Source organism: Melanostigma gelatinosum, assembly GCF_949748355.1.
Source record: "Melanostigma gelatinosum genome assembly, chromosome: 21".
Lineage (NCBI taxonomy): Eukaryota > Metazoa > Chordata > Actinopteri > Perciformes > Zoarcidae > Melanostigma > Melanostigma gelatinosum.
In genome coordinates, this window is record NC_136654.1 from 16,267,030 (window position 1) to 16,286,595 (window position 19,566).

A 19,566-nucleotide genomic window follows, 5' to 3' on the forward strand; every position below is an offset into this window, starting at 1 on the left:
AGACAAGTGAAAAAGTGTCTTCTTTCTTTCTCGTTGCAAACACACAATTCACTGCAATATAACATGACACATTGCTGCATCTGTGTGCCAATTAGAGACAAGAGTCTGTGGATAAAATGTGAAAGACGGACAATCGGATCAGGGTTGAAATCAACGCATGAATTAAGGAAATTGTTTTAGAACAGTTTGGGAGTATATAATAATCTATCATGGGAATTAAAATGTAGTGTGAGACTCAGAGGATGCTCTCTGCTGACTGGATGAGCAATATTCTAAACGTCTATGATGCACAGTGGCCATATGCCATCAGATGTGCTGTACTTTTCTCCTAAAAAGACAAATTTGAGCTTGATTTAACATTGATAATTCAATTTTAGGATCATACTCATTTTGTAATATTGGACTTTGCATTTATTTTTCCCCATATCATATTGTATCATAAACAGCAAGTTTATTTATAAGCTATTCTGTTTACTTTAATTAGAATACACACTTGGACTATTGTGTTGGCATTATTCCGACAACACAAATCAAGATAAATATGATTGGGTGTAGTTGGGAAATGGCCGGGGTATTATTCTGTCTCCTCCTGGGTCTGTATGCTATCACACAGTATGGTTGAAAGGCGATTTGTTTTAACGACACACTTATTTTGGCAGTAAAACCATTATTTCAGAGATGAGAAACTGCTCTGTGACCATGAACCTTCCTTAGATACACATTGAAAGCTCCAATTCACTATTTAGTTGGCATATTTCAAAACTCACTGACGTAACAAAGCTTCAAGTAATTAGTCATTATCTGGTAGGGGCATTCATCACAGATGCAATTTTGTTCCAGATATGAGAGGTTTTAATTCAGATAACCCAGTAAAACTGACTGTTCCTTGTGCACTCCTGCACCATTTGTTTAAATCATCTCTCAGCCGAAAGATAGGAAGCATATCACTCTTAAAAAAAATAATTTTCTTGCATTTATATACTTTGACATTTTAACAAGTTTGTGTCCGACGGCAACTCCAAAAATGAGGTAAAAAGACAAGAAAACAAAAGATTGTCAGCCCTTTCTGTCTGGATGAGATTGAATCAGAAATAACGCCTCCTCTGCTCAACTGTCAGCATTCTTATCCAATGAGGAGTCACCTTCCGCGTGATTGACATGTCGACGGACCAATGAGCGGCGGGATTCCGGCTCTCGGGCGGTAGTGCACGCAGAGCTGATTTGCAACCCGCCGAAGCAACAGCAGAGAAGGAGGAAAAATGTCGCTGGCGTCTACACGGACCGTTCTAGGATCAGTGTCGTTTTAGGGAAGAAAAACCCGATGGCAATTCGGTGAGTGGGCCAGCCTTCACTAGTTGCATCCCAAGGTTAGCGGTGAAACCGGGTCTGTCCCGTCCAGAACCACGACTCTTCGATCCAGTTCTACTCGGTTTTTTATGTGTAACATCTCGGGCCTGCTGTGCAGAAACAAAACCCAGCAGCAGCCGTGCCTGGCAGCCATGATTGTGGCATTGTTGATGCAATTTGTGTCGTTACTTTGTAACGTTAGTGTTAAAGCCAGCGGGGTTTTTTTTGTCATGAAGGGACAAGTCAAAAATGTCTCTGTTCGTGCATGACAGGTGGAGAGAGAAAAGCTTGTCTTTGTGTTCTAGTTACGAAAGTTGTGAACTAACGTTACATCTGTGCAGACGATACTGATTGTTGGCACTAAAACTGACCTAACTCGCTTGCTCAGCTGCGAATACTCTGCTTTGTTATGAAGCCTTACGTAATGCACCTAAAAGTAAAACTCAATTGTATTCTGCTTATTTCCCAGTTACAAACTGTACTGATCTGAAAATAAATATGAAATACTGCGGTAATTTAACTGAAATCCCCTCAAAGCTTGCTTTTAATTGTTTGAAATGAATATAAAATATATAAAATGTAAAAATGTGGACAGATGTCCGATTTTGAGGAGCTCTCCTTTGTTGTGTAGGACATGTGTAGCAAACATGAGCATGAACCTGCTCATGTCTTGTCACATGGCATGTGTACCGTAGTGGCAATAAAGTAAAATCCCAACATGTAAAACACAGATTCCACCTTAACTATCCAAAGTCAATCAAATCCCGTCTCTATATTTCAGTTTGTTATCAAATATTCAAAGAGTTTGGCTCCCCCACAGACTATTTAAATGTGGAGGTCAGTTCCGACAGTTGAAAAACAACTTAAACTTTGGTGCTAACCACGATTTTTCTTTTTTTCAGATTGGAACGTGCTGTGGTGTTGCTCTGAGAGATAATAAGCTTCATCTGTCTCTACAGCGAACGCGGCACGCTCTAACACTTTGAATGTTGGAGGTTTTATCGTGACAGAGAGAATCAGTGTACGGCAACACTACATGGGCCTCGAACATAACCTGATCTGATAATTACAGCCGGTGGAGCCTCCTCCCTCATACGGAAAGGTAGCAGTTCAGTGACGACATGGACCCGTCTACGAGGGTGGTGGGTCTGGATGCTCAGGGGAACATGGTTTTCACTATGGTCAAACCAGTCATGGGCATCTACCAGGTGTCCTCAGAGCAAACCGGTAGTGTTGCACAAGGGGGCATGGGGCTACAGGGTTTGTCCGAAAACACTTTGATCCTCCGTCAAATGCAAGGCCAGGCTCCGCTGGACCAGAACCAGATGGAAATGCACACCATGCAGCCTCATATTCAGATGATGCAGATTTCTGCCCCAGTCCAGACGGAGGTTGTGTCCCAGATTCAGGACCCGCTACCGAACTCGAGCACCAATCCAGAGTCCGTTACCCACATGCCCTTTGCAGAGGTGTCGTCGCTCCTGGATCCCAACATGAAAGGATCTAAAGCTCGTAAGTGGCCAGCTGTTTGAAGATTTAGCTCAACAGAAAATGAATAATCTGAGTTCTTGAATTTCACCTTTTATTTTTGTTTGTTTAAGTTATTTAAAACATTTGTTTATTTTAGGGAAACATCTCATCTCGTATGATGAAATCAAACGGCGCCTGGAGGCTCCGGAGAAGATGTCCCTGCGCTCCTTGGCGGCGTACACTCGGGTCAGCAGAGGCCCGGCCAGCAAGAAAACCCTTCTGGAGTCGCTCAACGTCCTCGGCCTCACGCCAAGCACAACTACCTCTGTGTCCTCCTCCTTCTCCAAACTCACGGAAGGTGACGGAGATGTGTGTTAGTGTGGGGAGGGATGTTTGTACTTGTCAACATGGAGAAGTGTGCGCGAAGACTAAACTGGGTTTTAACTTTAACGTGTGTGTTTAGGCGACACCAGGGCTTTGTGTGACGACATGAAGGACTTCGCCCATGACTACATCGACTACAGCAACATGGCTAAGCAGCTGATCCCAGAGACAAACCCAGTTCAACACTGGTCCAAAATGATTGAAACTAAGTACGTACTGTGCGTCCTTGTTGTTTCACGGCCTTCAAGCCTGTTTTTTCGAAAGAACCGTTGATAAACCGAGTAATAACACTCTCTCGTTTTCTCTCAGGAACCACCTGGAGGATATGAGAAGATGTTTCAAGGACCCGGTCAACAGCGGCGGGTTTGACAACGTGACTCACGGCCTGGGTTTGGGAATGTTGGACGTTGCGCTGGACATGATCGTCATGGTGGTTGAGCAGCAGATTCGGGTCCTGTCTGGGGCAGCGGCGTCGGACCCGGCCGACTCCGGTCCGCCAATGCGGGGCATCCGCAGGCGCATCCGCAGGCGCCACCGCAAAACCCGCTCGGCTGACAACGAGAACCCTCACAAGGTGTCTGGGGGGGTCAAAGAGCCGGGGAAGGCCCTCTCAAAAGGCAAAGAGCGAGGCCGAGCCAGGAAGAAGATAAGGCAGGAAGCCGGAGCTGCTGTTCAGATGGAAACCCAAGCAGAACAATGCAAGCCGGATGACGGGGAGAATAATGTCCTAACCCTGGTTTCTGTTGGCTATGAGACCGTTTCCAGTGAACTCAATGCAGTTGGAACCGGTTGACACCTGACTGGTCCAAAGAACCAATCGTAGTCCCATTCAAAAGGGATTCTCAGCGATGGGGGAAAAACAAACGGCACAAGTTGAGCTCCTGCGAGGGCGATCACAGTTGTGACGAGCTCAGCATCAAAGTATAATCTCAAAGTCCAACTGAAAGGAATAGTTTGACATTTTGGGCAAAGATAGATGCCACTCTCACGTCTGTACCGTAAATATGTAGCTGGAGCCAGCAGACAGTTAGCTTAGCATAAAGACTGGTAACTGGGCGAAACAGCTAGCCCGGCTCTGTCCAATGGTGACAAAATTGGCCTACTATCAACTCTAAAAATGGTGTTTCTTATATTGGCAGCGAGAGCATCAAGTTAGGAAACTAATTGTGTGTTTGGATGCTGTCTCTCTGCTCAGTGAAACAGATCAAAGGAGAGGAGAGAAACTAGCACGACAGTAAATGCTAATGCTAGGTTACACTGATGCTAATTGGCACGTTCCCCTTAATGCCAAACTATTCCTTTCAGTGAATCCTCTGTTTCTTTCGTAGCAATTTTTGTACGTGTGTAGTCTAACTGAATCCAGTCGTATATTATTTTTGTATGCTTATGTCTTCAGTGAACAGACTGAAATCCACCACCGATGTATGTCGTAAACATGTTGAACACTGAGCACAGATCATATCAGAGGTCTGGATTATATGTTTTACTGGTGGAACAATGTCTTTTATTTCCCTGTTGTATTTATTGGTTAGATTTGCAATTGAACATTTGTTGTTCTGTACTAGATTGTTGAAAATAACTTTGTTTTTACGGGAGCCTCAAGACTTGAGTAAAGTATAAAGATTTAAGTTTCATAACTACGTTGATTCTGTTGTCATGTGATAATGTCTTAAATAGAGCAAGCTGTGCCTAAATGTGTTGATCACAGGCGCGTGCTTGTCTGTGTTGTTGTTGATGTTTTGGCTTTGGATTTACCAGAAGCTGAAAGGCATTGTGGGAGATTTTAGGGCATGCGAGAGTACACTCAACAGTCAGCCAAGTGCACGCTAATACCTTAACTGCACCCCCCCACACAAATGCACCCGGGGGGGGAGAGACAACAGCTTTAGAGAGGATTTGCTCCGTATTAACCCCGAGAGGAGACAGAGACAGCTGGAGTACGACAGACAGACTCGACAGGAGTGTTTTTAACACGCACGCAGACAACTTTTTATGTTTTATTCTGCACAAAACTACAGTGCAGGATGAGTGCAGCAGTGGGATTAAAGCGCGAGGCAGTGCAGGTTGAAGCAGGTGTCCTGGAAGCAACAGCCGATGACTCCGCAGACACCACAAGCAAAGGGGAATAACAATAAAATAGTGCCGCGTGTGTTCTGCACGAAGATGTCCACCTGAGAAAAGTTTCACCACCGAATGTTGCACGGAGCAGAATGGGACACACTCATGTGCCACTCATGTACACTTACACGCGCTCCCACGGGGATAAACGCAGGTCCAGTCGACTGCAGCCCTCCATGCCAAACTGTGAGTGGAACAGTATTGTGATTGGTATTTAACCGTGTGAAATTGTGGTACCTTGATATTATCTTTGATGTTACTGTGAGTGTTTTGTCTTTCATTCATAGAAGCTACACTTTTCCTTTCCAGTGCCTTTCTTCATGCGTGGGACCTGCTGCTGTAATACCGTTGGCCACTGAGCGGCTTAATTAGACAAGTTAAGGGTTAACTGCCTGATAGCAGTTTTTGAAGGGAGGAACATTTTATTAATTCACAGCTTGTTAAAAAGCCTCTGGACATCCACACAGGTGTTTTTAATTATTATTCTGGCTGAGGAAGGTGGAGCTATGATGATCTTCAGCTACCAATCAGAAACCTGTATTTTTTAAAGCTAAAACTGCACATATTAGAGTGTCTCTTTATGGTGAACAATGTCACACACACCCGTTTAATCAGCATCTTGAAAATGAACACAAATTTTAAGAAGTTTGGAGACAGAATTTGAAAGAAATACCTTATGTATACAGAAAAGACTCAAAAGACTCGCAAAAAATGGGAGTGTAAACAAGAGTCAACATCTTTGTTGAGTGTATTCGGCCATGTGCAGCCTTCCTGGACCAACTTGACTGCTAGAGTTCAACACTAGATGGCATGCACGTGCTTTGTAGAAACCTTTGTAGTGCAACGTTAAAGAATTAGAGCACCAGTTTGACTTTGCACACATGGACTGAATGGAATAATAACAAGCTGCCTTGCTGCACATATTGGTGGATATGCTCAGATATTTACGTAGATTTAATTTGTTGACTTTCACTTGCTTCTATGAAAGTGGTTTGTGATGGCGTCTAAGTTAAATAGTGCTCTTGCCCTTTGACCGCAGAGTATCCCCCTCTGTGTTTCTCCCGTTTCTCTTCCTCGAATTAGGTCTCTTATTGGTTCCATCCTGCTCCAGGCGTCCAAACGCAGGCGCATGTCCTCTAATCAATCCTAACTGTATTACTCTGGGAGACACTTAAATATTTGATGTGATAGAGATGAGTCTTTGGAATCAGTAACTGGTTGACAAGAGGCACACACACTTATTCTTGACTAACTTAATCTGGTGGAAGATTGGTTCACTGTGTGCTTGTTAAAGTGGAACAAAACATATTTACATAAAAAACCATCATTATAGATAGACAAACAGGCATCAATATTCTCATTATAGGAGATACTTTGTGCATTTATGCCTGTGTAAATCAGACCAAACACATTTTATATGCTCCATGTTGTATGCTGGCCAGTAGCAAAGTGCAAATGCTTGAATTACACAATCTGAAAAAAAGAATTACAGTAATATTAAAAGATGTAAATGTTTTTTTAAAGCACTCTGAACACAAATTATGTATGATATATTTCCGGGATCGTCAAAGACTATATTCAGTCAGTTGCATGATGAAAAAGATTTAGAACACATTTTTGTGCGTCTTTCTCCAAATCGAAACAAAGACGGTAGCTGAACATTACATATCTACTTGCACTATCCGATAATAAAGAAAATTTGATATGTATTTTGATGTTCTATTTAAAAAAACATTTTGATCAGCCTTGTCACCGGGAAAAGAATGTTGGCATTGTACATTTCTGCAAACCATATTTCACATATTTCACATATTTACAGTTCAAAAAGTTCAACATTCAATGTATCCCATGGTTTGCAGAAACCGGGTACAATACGAACACGTTTTCAGGCGACTGGGTTCATTTTCATGCAACTCATTCATATGCTTGTGTTTTACAAAAAACAAAGACATACATGACACATGCATTTTTTTGCAGCTGTTGCCTTAGTCTTTGCATAAACACATGAAGTGTTTAATCAATAAGTCCACTTCCACTCTGTTATAGGAGGCCCAGGAAGCCTGCATATATAACTTTTAATATAAGACTCATTAATAATGCATGATGAACCTTGCATTATATTCCCTCAAATCCAGATAACATAGCTGAAGACTGCTTTATTGCTTGTCTTTGCAAATGAGTAATTTAAACTTTAATCCTCTTGTTGATTTCTGCAGAAGCAAATGCATGTAATTGCATTAGGATTTCATGACGCTGGGATTCATTTCTCTGTTGTGGCCTCAAGTTATTCTTAGCCCGCAGCATCCTTCAGCGATAGATAACAATGATCCACCTTGTTGACTCACAAACCACAAAATATAGTGCCAAACACAGAGACACAGATAGGGTATTATGGAATAATTCAACACACACACACACACACACACACACACACACACACACACACACACACACACACACACACACACACACACACACACACACACACACACACACACACACACACACACACACACACACACACACGCCTCTTGTCTTTTAATATAACGTGTTTGATTGTCCGGCAGATAACATGATGGACCCCTGATTCTCCCCCAGATTGTCACTTATGGACCTCTGGGACAAGGCGATGACATCTCTCATCAGCAGAGACTTCAGAATTAGCGTGGCCCAATCAATGCCTCTGTCAAGCGTAAGTGACGTTTTTTGGGGACGGCTCAATCCCGGCTGTATTGCGTGCCATTCTTACATGGGGGCAGCAGCGTCCTCGGCCTCAGAAGAGAGCTAGTGAGAAGAGTTTAAACCTAAAGCCAGGGGAAAGTGACAGCCTGAAGAATCATCGACTTATTTTCACAGTTGACACAATAGCAAGTAGATGGGCCGAAATAAACATTCACAATTCGGCAGCCTAATACTGATTTTGAACAAACCACCGACCTACATCCCTGATGTTTTTCCTGTCACTCCATTTATGCGCGTTCCCTGTTTTATTTTGTTACACACATCTCCTCTTGTCTCAGACCACTTCACCTCTTCCTGCTCGTTTTGACTGTCTGCCCTGATTAGTTTCACCTGTCCCTCGTTAGCCCTGCAGTCACCGAACTCCTGCTCGCCTGGTCCCACTCCTCCATTAGTCCCTCACCAGTTACACCGGCTCAGTTCCTTGGTTCTTTGTCATTGTTGCATTATTTGCTTGGAGTTTTGCTGCCTGTCTCCTTGTTGCCTGTCTGAGATTTCTTGCTTGACCTTTAGAGTCGAGAGCTGTCAGCCATCTAACTATGAAGCAAGAAATCTCTGTCTGGCTGTAGGTATGTCCTTCAGCTCAAGAACCAATCATCCAATGTGCTGTCCACTTGGTGGGTGTATTGCTGGTAACCTAAAGGAGTGCTGTGTTGGTGCAATTTAGACACGCGTCATCTTCAATATGAATGCACTTTGAATAAACAAGCACACAGGGGGGCGGGGCTTCAAAACTCTGCGGACTGAGTCGAGTATGTTGTCTGCAGCGTGCCGTTCACTTCTGCTGCTGGATGCTGGACAGACTAACTTTACGGCCCGCTCCGAGCAGGCAAGCCCACCTGAGAATGCTTCAAGCAGCAATTTTGGGAGCCAAGCAATGGGCCTCCTCCAACCGGCCATGCTTTCACAACGGCCACTTGTTCCTATTAAATCATTGAATTGTTCCTGCTGCCTCCTCGTCTGTGTCTTAGTTTGAGTACTTCTCCTGCTACCTGCACTCCACATCGTAACAAACCATGACTTCCTGGATGTCCGGGGAGATTCAACTGAAAGTTTCCATCAACCTCCTGCATGGCTTTGCTCACTTCAAGGGGATCCTGTCCTCTCACCTATCTTATTGCAGGCCTGTGCTGAGTGAAGATACTTCCCATCAATGGAATCATTGATCATTCAAACCTACTGTTATAGAAACAGGTGAACTCACTGCATTTCTCTTGAGTAGCACCAGCATTACCAAAGTCATGAAAACTTTATTTCATTCCTTCCCCTCAGTCACTCAAGGCTGCAGTCTTGCCTCGCTAACAGCACTAAAGAAAGCAAGGTGAAGAAGTGCAACCGCTGTGAAGTAACCTTGTGTTTTTCCTGAAAATAACGTGAGAAAATCTAGCCTTGGCAATAATAAATCATGTTCCACTAAAATGACAATTTGTCAGTAAAGCATTATAGGATCAGGATCAGAGGTGGTGATGTCAGTTCAATGAGAAATCTGAGATTTTCACATTTTATTTTTTCATAATGTAAGTTGATTGTGGTTTTTCTGCATGAAAAACAACATTTCATTTTTTCTGCTGCTAAACTCTGCTGTACCTCCATGACATAGCCATTTCGTTTCAGTGTTACGGTATTTTACTGTCGATTCTTTCTTCTATTCCAGCACATGGAGCCACTCAGATGCCAAAAATGTCACCAGAAACCAACACATCTGATAATGATGAGGGAAATAAAACTCTGCCTCTCGCAATGCCAACAGTGAAAACAGTCGATTGAATTTTCATCCAGTCTCAGCTGAACTCTAACACACCTGTGGCTGCCCCGTCACGGTATGATGCCGTACTAGGTTATGAAAAGCAGATGTTAAACTCAACACCAAAGAGACCGCCGCGTCCCAGACAGCTTATTTTTACCCAGGGATGTCAAGAGAGCTGAATGGTCGGTTCAAACGCCGGCTCCTTCACTTCTATTTCTGTACCGACATCCCAAGCAAACGCGGCACAGATGTAATTCTCTCCTGCTGCTCTGAGCGACAGAATAAGGCTACTACTAGAACAGGCAACAACAACCACAACCAAACACAGAGGCTGTGCTACAGGCGCGTGTGTGTGTGTGTGTGTGTCTATATGTATTTGTGTAGTGGTGGGTTGGTGGGAGGGGTGGCCATCTGTCCTGGCCTATTACGTCCATTACAGGAGGGCCTTTACACACACACACACACACACACACACACACACACAGTAGATGTTTTCAGAGAGGACAGTGCGCTAATTTTGGACTTTGTTTTCACGTGCTGCATTTTGTTCAGTGGCGGTTTTGAGAGAATATTGCATTTTGACATTACCGGGGGGGGGTAAGCGGGAACATGGCAAAGGAACAGAGGGACAGGCAGAGGGGTGGCGCACAGAGATGACACGGCAGATGGTTGATTGGAGATTATCACCGTGGGAGGAAGCACCAAGAAGCCAATTCGAGGGACGGGGGCAGATCAATCGAAATTCTTCATACTTGAGACGAGTGTAAATCTGACACAACTTCTGTTCATTTTGCAGACATACAAGTCCTATGTGAATGAGTTTGTGTGCACGTGTGTGCGTCGGTGTGTAAAGATACATGCTTGTATGCGGATTATGGGTAAGAGCTCTGGGACGCTCTTTTAATCAAAACATGACAGGAAAGAGTGTGTGTGTGGGGGGGGGGGGGGGATGGGGGATGGTGAGGGAGGCTGGCGAGAAGAATAACTGTTACAGACAAAGAAAGAGACGCAATTTAAGATGAGTCACTCGCAAAGCAAGCTGAAAGGAAGAAACGATGGCAGTGAGACAGAAATGAAAATATAGAGCTGACATTGTCAAAGGAAAAACAAATGGTACTTGAACTCTCTTCATCCTCCTGTTGTTCTCCATCTCAATTTTCTGCTTTCTTTGTCTGTTTCAGTAAAAGTCTTGACTTGCTGTTTCTTTCAGCCCGCGGGTGAACAGTACAGCATGTGTTGCTGTCATTCGTCTGAAGAGTGATGACAGTGTTATCAGCACGGCTATCACTTTGTTTCCAAATGACTACAGCTCTCCGTGAGCAGGCTGTACCTTGGACAACTCTCTCTTCCTCAGGGCTCTGGTACAGAATTTGATCAAAAGTGCCATGAATAAAATATATTTCATATATAGATGTGTACAGCATGCACATGCAATGTCAGAGCAACAGCTGATGGCAAGATGCACACACCTGAGCGGAGGCACGTCTGTTTTAGAAGTATCAAGGCTTCCCTGGTGCCTATGACTCACCAGGCGTTAAGTGCACAAGCTAGCGGCTCTTAAACACAAAACTGAAGAAGAACAGGTAATCGAGCTCGGTTGTGAAGCAGGCCAATTCGTCTGAACGTGGAGGAAACTGGACTTGTCAGTGAATGTGTGAAGGGCAGACGAGGAGAGCGAGAGAAGCAGTGAGAGGGAGGTTTATGCTAATATGTGCCTGAGTGCTGCTCATGTCCTGGAGGAGGCAAACCTGAGAGTGAAAACCACGTGTGACCCCTGGAGAAGCACCCTGCCTGACACGGGGATGATTGACTGCTCGGCAGCCAAGGATATGCAAATCTATTTAACTTTTCCACGGTACAAGGTTCAAATTTAACTTCGACCTAATTGGAAAATAGTCTTTGGAAGGATGGGGGGGGAAAAAGGGCACAGATCGTAACAATTGAATTAAATTAAATACGGATAAGCATTAATGTAAAATCTGTACAATGCAGTTACACATATGACCTTTAGGGCGATATGCCAACCGTCGGCCTTGCATTTGCCCATGAATACTACTGTTCAACCTGCTCCGCATTAGGCTAACTTACATTATTACATCCACAATTACAAGCATACTGCTGTCAACCATTAAAGAAAGACTATATACACCGTGCAGGCTGTACTTGGGGCTCAGCATTTTAGCGAAATGCTAAATTTGACAATGACAATACAAGCCTGCTGATGTTTAACAGGTATACTGTTTACCAACGTCTTAGTTTAGCATGTTAGCACGCTAACACTTGCGCATTCCCACTAAATACAAAGTACAGCTGAGGCGGGTAGGATAGTTCTGCAGGTATTTGGTCAGTTATTACAAGTCATCCTGAGTGGAACATGAATTTCTGCACCAAATTCCTTGGCAATAAATCCAACACTTGTCAAGACATTTCACTTAAAACCACAATTTGTCCCGGCCATGGCCGTGCTCCAGCTTTTTTTTCCAAGTGTCTCATGTGTCCCCATCTCCCCTGTGTTTCCAGTTGGTCCTTGTCTGTCTCTCTCTGTGTGTGTGTGTGTGTGTGTGTGTGCGTGTGGTGCCGTGGGCGTGGCTTCTCCATTCAACATTCCGAGCGCCTTGCTTCCTGGTTGCTGCCAAGCTGTTTCACCTGCTCCCAGCCACACACCTGCAACAAATCAACTCATTAGAAGAGCACTATTTTAACCCCCAGCTCCGAACACATCCAGTGCCAGATCATTGGTTCAGCTACAGTGGTAGTAAATGCCTCAGACCTCTGTGATGTAGTGTTTACAGAGAACCGTTCCCTGTGTTGTACAATTCAATTTATTATGATATTGTTAGCAAGGCAATATATTGCAATTTTTTTTAATCAAATTTTAAGAAAACTGTCCTGATATAAAGAATGCACCACCATATGCATGCAATTTAAGTAAAAACCGTGGTTGTATGATATGAAAATAGAAATGATTGCCCAACTCTACCTGCTGGTGGTGCTAAAGAAAAGGTCTGGGGATCACGAAAGTCATTAGGATTCATCCTCTGGGCACCATATATATATATATATATTCCGAACAAAAAGTTCGGAAATTAGTGTTTGATACCGTTGGAAAGCCTGTTTAGTTACCTTTTAACGGTGCCCCATTTGTAAGGAACATGCATTTCTGGGATGAGCAGCACAGCTGAGTATGTGGGTTGCGCCCATGAAAAATTTGCCAAATCTTCTCTGCCAATGCCAAATAATCTACCAAACACTAATTTCCGAACTTTTTGTTCGATGTTTATATGGAAAATTGTATGGCTGTTTATTAGTGATGGCGAGATGAAGCCTCATGAGGCATCGAACCACTTCAGCCAATTGGTTCGAGAAAGGGTCCATTTCTCGAAGCTTCATGTGCACACGAAACCACCTACTGGCCAAGTGTATAATCACAGGCAGCTGTATCTGAACCACATCATGTGATGCATTGAATTTTTGTGTCTGTTATGGCTGTTGGGAATGACTATGAATTACAAAAATGTATGACTAAATAATTTCTGCACATAAATTATCACATATGTGCATAATAAAATATTTTTGAATGTATTCTGTGTGTGTACATTTTCCCAAAATGGTAGTATCATGATATGGCAGGTTGTGTAATAATGTTATGTCACTTTAGGAAAATGGCATGGGCTTAAGCAGGCAGAGGACAGTGAAAGTCTGTTTATACATTTCACTGAAGAAAATGTATACCGATATTGCCATCCCAAAAGCCACTCTACCAGCGTGGCTAAAAATACAAAAGAATGACATCGGTGACAAATAATGTAACAATGTTAAGGAAGAACCCATCAATACCTTTTGTCCTCCTGAATCAAACGTGATTGATTGAGACCATAGCAGAGCGCTGCTCTCCAACAACCCTACAAAGCCTAATTAAGATACTCTGCTGATTACAGACATGTCTGATTGGGCCGTTCATCATATCTGCACAGGGTGAGAGCTCTCACACGGCTGCAGACCAACTTGATTGATATAAGCTTAATGGCGCACATTTGATCCCATTTGAAAACATCGTCAACAAGCGAGCCTCCTGATCGTCCAAAATCAACATGGCCGCCACTTGAGCACTTCTGAATTTCTTTTTCAATTTTCTTTTTTTGCTCTCCCCACCTCCCGTGTCTCCCAGGATTGAAAGACAAAGCTGCCAGGCTTCCCTACGTCCCCCTCCTCCTCCTCTCGTCTGGCCTGATCTGTCAGCGAGTGTCTCCCAGCCATCACTCTGTCTGACAGACGGACTATCTCTGAGTCGTCAGTCACTCCATGCCTCTCTGCAGCCGTCATCTCCAGCCGGCAGGGACACCCCCTGCAACACCGCCGTCACTGCAAATGAAGAGAGGCCCCATGTCTCCTGTACTAGGGGGAGCGTGTGAGGAATATTTCGACTGATTATGGAGCCTCCCTTCTCACATGGTCATTAGCATTGCTATCAGCGGTTGTGAAGTGAATTTTAATAGTCAGGATGAGGTTGGAGTTGGAGAGTGTACTTCTGCTTTAATGTGATGTAACACACTGTGCCACTTGAACTTGAATGGCCACACTCTCATCTGAAGCATAACATTTTATGTTAAAATATATCCTGTTGGCCAAAAGTAAATACTTAATGACAATATTCATCAGGTGAAAGAGATGTAGTGCAGATGATGAATACATTTTAAGAGCACTTTTCTTTTTGGAAAAGGAGATAGCGGTTTGATCACTGTGTCATAAATTGATAAAACAACCGTAGTCAAAGTAAAGCTCAGAAAACCCTAAAAGGAGAAATGTTTCTAGTGGGAGCATCTGATTGACACAGAAGAGTAATACACAGACAATGACTGACATAATTGCCTGTTGCCCTTTGTGGAAAATGATATTTCCCGTCAGCAACGACACTTTCTGACAGAATTAGAAATGAAAGATTTGGGCAAAAGTGACAGAAGAGGTTGTGCTCTGTGATTCTGAACAGGTTGCCTTCAAATTGCAGGAAGTTGCTCTTACATGCCAACATGTTGACACAAGATATTTATTTTAATATTTGGGTTGACCAACTCAGGATGTCGACTGATATTCATTCTATCCAGATTTAGAAAAAGGGTCAAATCATTTGTTTTCTTGAAAACATAATCTTTACACCTCCAGATTGAGGCGGGTTGTGCGTTATGCCAACCCAGACGCAAGAATACAACTTTGGCTTTGTACGATTCTGCAAACTCAACTCTTCGGAACCCAAAAATTTCTAGTTGTGTGTTTCTGAACCAAACAAACGTTGCATGTTAACGTTTCTGCATTGGCGTATAGTACTTGATTGGACGCTGCCATGTCCTCCTCCCTACGTGGACTCTTGATTAGAAATGCATTTGTGATTCGTCGTAATCTACAATGATCTGGGATCGTAGGTGATATCAGTAAAGGTTCTTAGTCATGTTATAAATTGTATCTGGACTTTATTACGATATTAAATCATTGTCCTGAACCAGCAACAGAAAGATCCAAAAGTCCCATAAGGGCAGATGCACTAAAGCAAGACGAGCTGATCTCTCTTGCAGCTTCCATTATATAAACGATATTTCCATTGAACTGGTTTGCCTGCCCTGTTTTGTAATGACACGCATGTTCGTGCCTTGTAGGGATTATAGGCTGGTGGGTTTTGCCAAATAACATTGTTGGTTATGCCATTGGTTTGTCCCTCAGAGGCCACTTTCCTTTAGGCCGAGGCAGCCAGATGGAGATGTGGAGGTATGAATGTGTTTTCCCCCAAAGCGTGATAGATAGCTTTGACAGAGGTGTGCACGTGTTCGTGTGTTAGCATGTGTGAATGTGTATGTTTGTGTAAATAAACCGATACGTTGTGACGTATCAAAGAGTAGCAGCATAGTGGTTCTGAATTCATGCTGGTGACTTTACTCGCTCTTTATGTGATATTTTTTATCACTTCTTTCCTCTCATTTTCACCAAAATGCTTCTTCTCCCCTCTCGTCTCTTAAATTCTGTCTCTCCCCTCCGTACCTTTCGTCAAACACAATTCTCAGTATCTTCCTGTAAACAAAGACAACACCCTGTTGGTCACTGCTCCAGTTTGTTCAATAAAAGCAGCTGAATGAGCGAATAAATATAGCCACAAACACAGAGGACAATTGTTTGGTGCGATGCGTTGTTTGAAGTGGCGTCGAGTGCAGTTTTCAGTCCAAACATTCAACATCGCTGCTCACACAGATGCCCACAGTGACCTTGCTCTGTCTGTGTATCCACAAATGACGAGGTTTGTGTGTGTGTGTGTGTGTGTGTGTGTGTGTGACTGAGCTCTTATATATTCTGTGTATTACCGCAGATGAGGCTATTATGGATTGGCTTGTATTAAACTGTTGATCCAGTTAAGTTATGCATGTATTCAGCCTATCATACACTTTGCTGTGTACTATATCGTAGTCAACATTGCTGGCTACACTAAAAACAGTCTCATCAAGGCAGATACTGTATATGAAGCCATAATTAGCCACACAGACTTTGAGACACAGACTAAAATAAAACTAACAGCTGTTCCATACTGAGAGATCAATTACAGTTGTGATTCTGTTTTGTGGCCCTGTAGGATGCAGCCTGTTTATTATGCTATTTATGGCCACGTAAAAGTGAGTAATACAATTTCACACCCACTGGAGAACACCAAGACAGAGAGCCAAAGCAATGCTGTCCAGGCTTCCGTTTCACAAAGTGAAGCATGTTGCCGGGGTTTAGTTTCCTGAAACAGATAAATTGGCATCCATTGCAGCGCTGGGTATTAGAAATTGAAACCTTTTGTAAATTGAACAAAGTTAAACAACAGTTACTTTCTGAGCAAAGAAAAGAACTACAGCTCCCATGAAAAACTGGGGCATGGTTAAATGGCACAAAAAAACAATATTAAATAAACAACCATATTACCACTATATTTAAAAAAAAATCAAATGGCTTATCTGGACATAGCAGTCGCATTACATAATTTTGAGAATTCTAAGGCTGGATTTTTAATTATCAGGCTTAGTTACAAATGTCACCCTGCTTCCTGTGCACACCACGCTCTACCCCTATTCCATCATCTGCAGAATATAAACTACTTTCTTATTGCCACTGTCTGCGTGCTGCGTCTGGGTCCCATCTTATGCAACAGTTGTGCACCAAATACAAAAGGCAAATTCCTTGTATGTGAAAACCTACTTGGCAACAAACCTGACTGATTCAAATCCATACCCAAGTCGAAACAATATGTCGATAACGACAACCATTAGTTTTCAGCATCTGTCTCCTTGCCATATCAGCCATGTGCTGACATTGAGGACAGCTGTTTCACTGGGTTCTAATGTGATGAAGACCAGACGGCGGTTGGTACTGCGTTTCCTGGTCGAGGAATATATGAGAGGAGAAACACCGATCCTCCATTTCATCCTCCCATCCCAGATGCTCAGACAGAAAGTCTGAAGATCATTTTTTTATCTCCAGTTTTCACATTCCCTCCATTTTCTCTCGTCCTTCTGTGTCCTATTTCTCCGTCTGTTTCCTTCTTCCCACGTCCTTAACTCTCCATCTTGTTGTCCTCTCTATTTATTGACCATCTCTTCGTCACTCTGTTTCTCTCTGTCTCAACACGCTATGAAGACAAATGTCACCCCAAGGATACATGATCCCTATTTTCCAGCCAAAGTCAATCTGCCGTGTAACAAGGATATATCCTCACTTAAGAGGACAGAGAGGTAGAGAGAGAGAGAGATGGTCTGTATCGCAACATAACAAAATGTTAATATTTTCAACACAAGCGTTAGCTCAATCAGATGTGACCAGCTCTTTCTTTGCAGGAGAGGACATTTTATCCATTCATCCCGCCGTACTCACAGGAGTAGTTGGTGGGATCTTGAAACACGGCGACATTGCCACTCGAAAGTCAGACGTGGTGATAAATGAGCAGTCAGACAATCAGACAATGATCCAAACCACTTTACCCGGAGGTGTGTGGTTTTTTTAAAATTCATTTTTCTTAAACAAGACGATCTTTCTCTGTCCTTAACCACAGACATCACGGTGGGTGCAACAAGTTAAGGCATATCAATTAACATTACTCATAGAATCAACAGCAGAATAAAACCAAAGCAGGCAACATGTATACGCCGAAACAATATGAACAAAGTGTCTGCAGCCACAGACGCACACATCACAGCAAAGACAGCTGCTACGTTTTACAACGTTTTGCACACAGGCGCACAATGCTACAGCCTCTGTCTTTCTCTGAGCCTAACCAAGTGCTCCGAGTGCCTCAACATAACCATGAAAAATGCTTTAGTTGCAATGAACAGATATTGTACGAAAACAAATGAAATACGTTGTCAGCAAATATTTCCCTGGTGCCTGGAGTATCCTAATTATAGAAGTTGCTAGCTTCTTAAATTAGCAACGTTTCCTTAATATATTGGCACAATAATCATAATCAGGGCAGCATTCTTTCAAATTTGATTTTGCACATTCCAGTTACCGTCTTCCTGTTCCGACTTACATTATTGTATGGTGCTTGCTTTGATAAACAAACAAATGTGTGTGTGTGGAGGAACGAGAAGCATACAGAGTTAGTCTCTCTCTCTCTCTCTCTCTCTCTCTCTCTCTGTGTGTGTGTTTTCTGAGCATGACAGGGTCATTTTGAGGGATTGTATTGATTGGTCCTGATGGAGGCTATCAAGCAGAAGGACACTTGTCTGTCTTTGGCTCTCTCACTCTCTGTCTCTCTTTCTCTCACACACACACGTGTCTAGAGTTGCCACACCAGTGGATAGCAATAGAAAGTAATCACATAGTTAAGTGATTAGACGACAAGTTCAGTCTAAGAACCATTCTTTGCTTCGCCCCTTGTGAAGTCCACCGCGTTCTAACGACTGAAAAGAGAATTCAGTGGCAGCTCACTTCATCACTGCCCTGTAGGCAATCGTTCTTTTTCATTAACTGGATGAGATCCACTGCAAATGTTCTTCCATGTTATGTCAAAGTGGCTCGATATTTAAAGGAATATTTTCGGACAATTTCTACTTCACGCTTTAGTCATCCTCACCTGCCATCCATTGAAAAAAAAGGGGGATGAAGGAATATGATGTTATAGGTCAACACGATAAGCTGTGACCCTCTGTCATGTCAGCGTGCACTGTCGGCACAACCTCATCGCCGAGTGTGACATCTGACCATATGGCTGTCAAATTAAACTGTACTGCTCAGGTGTCGGCTCAGATGTTTCTCCGTTTGCACAGGTTGGTTCAGACCTAACAGGTACTTCTCTTCTCATTATTCTGTAATGGCTCTTTGATTGGTCTTTTTATTTTGAGGGCCTAATTGGAGTTTTGCAGCGCAGCCAGCGGTCCCTTCAGCCTGCCAGCGAGAGCGGGGGTCCTTAGGGAGCGCTCAGGTGTCTGAGCTGATTGCCTGCCTGCCTGCCTGTTTGCTCTCAATCTGTCAGTGTTGCGGCCATGCTGGCAAGAGGGGAAGTGGCATTGCAAGAGAACATTGAGAGTGTGTGTGTGTGTTCCCAGTGAAGGCGTCTGCATGGCACGCCATCATGTATCATCACGTATCTGCCAGCAAAAAGACAACGACTTGTCGGAGCAACTTTGCCACAAACGCAGCTTACCTCACCTCTACACCTTCTACCCTTCTCCCAGCCATCCTCCTCTGCCAACTCGTCTCACTCCCAACTCGTCAAATACCGACAGCTGGTCGGTGGAGGCAAGACT

The 19,566-nt window shown here is 43.3% G+C and overlaps 1 protein-coding gene across 1 annotated transcript; it reads left to right on the forward strand.

Annotated features, from left to right (window-relative positions):
- The first annotated feature begins 1,236 nt into the window (after positions 1 to 1,236).
- Positions 1,237 to 4,847, forward strand: LOC306795320 (uncharacterized protein). The gene is made up of 5 exons (XM_079293794.1): positions 1,237 to 1,332; positions 2,250 to 2,859; positions 2,975 to 3,175; positions 3,281 to 3,410; positions 3,511 to 4,847. The coding sequence occupies exons 2-5, from the start codon at positions 2,469 to 2,471 to the stop codon at positions 3,992 to 3,994; spliced, it is 1,206 nt and encodes a 401-aa protein (XP_079149920.1). The 5' UTR covers positions 1,237 to 1,332; positions 2,250 to 2,468; the 3' UTR covers positions 3,995 to 4,847.
- The last annotated feature ends 14,719 nt before the right edge of the window (positions 4,848 to 19,566 follow it).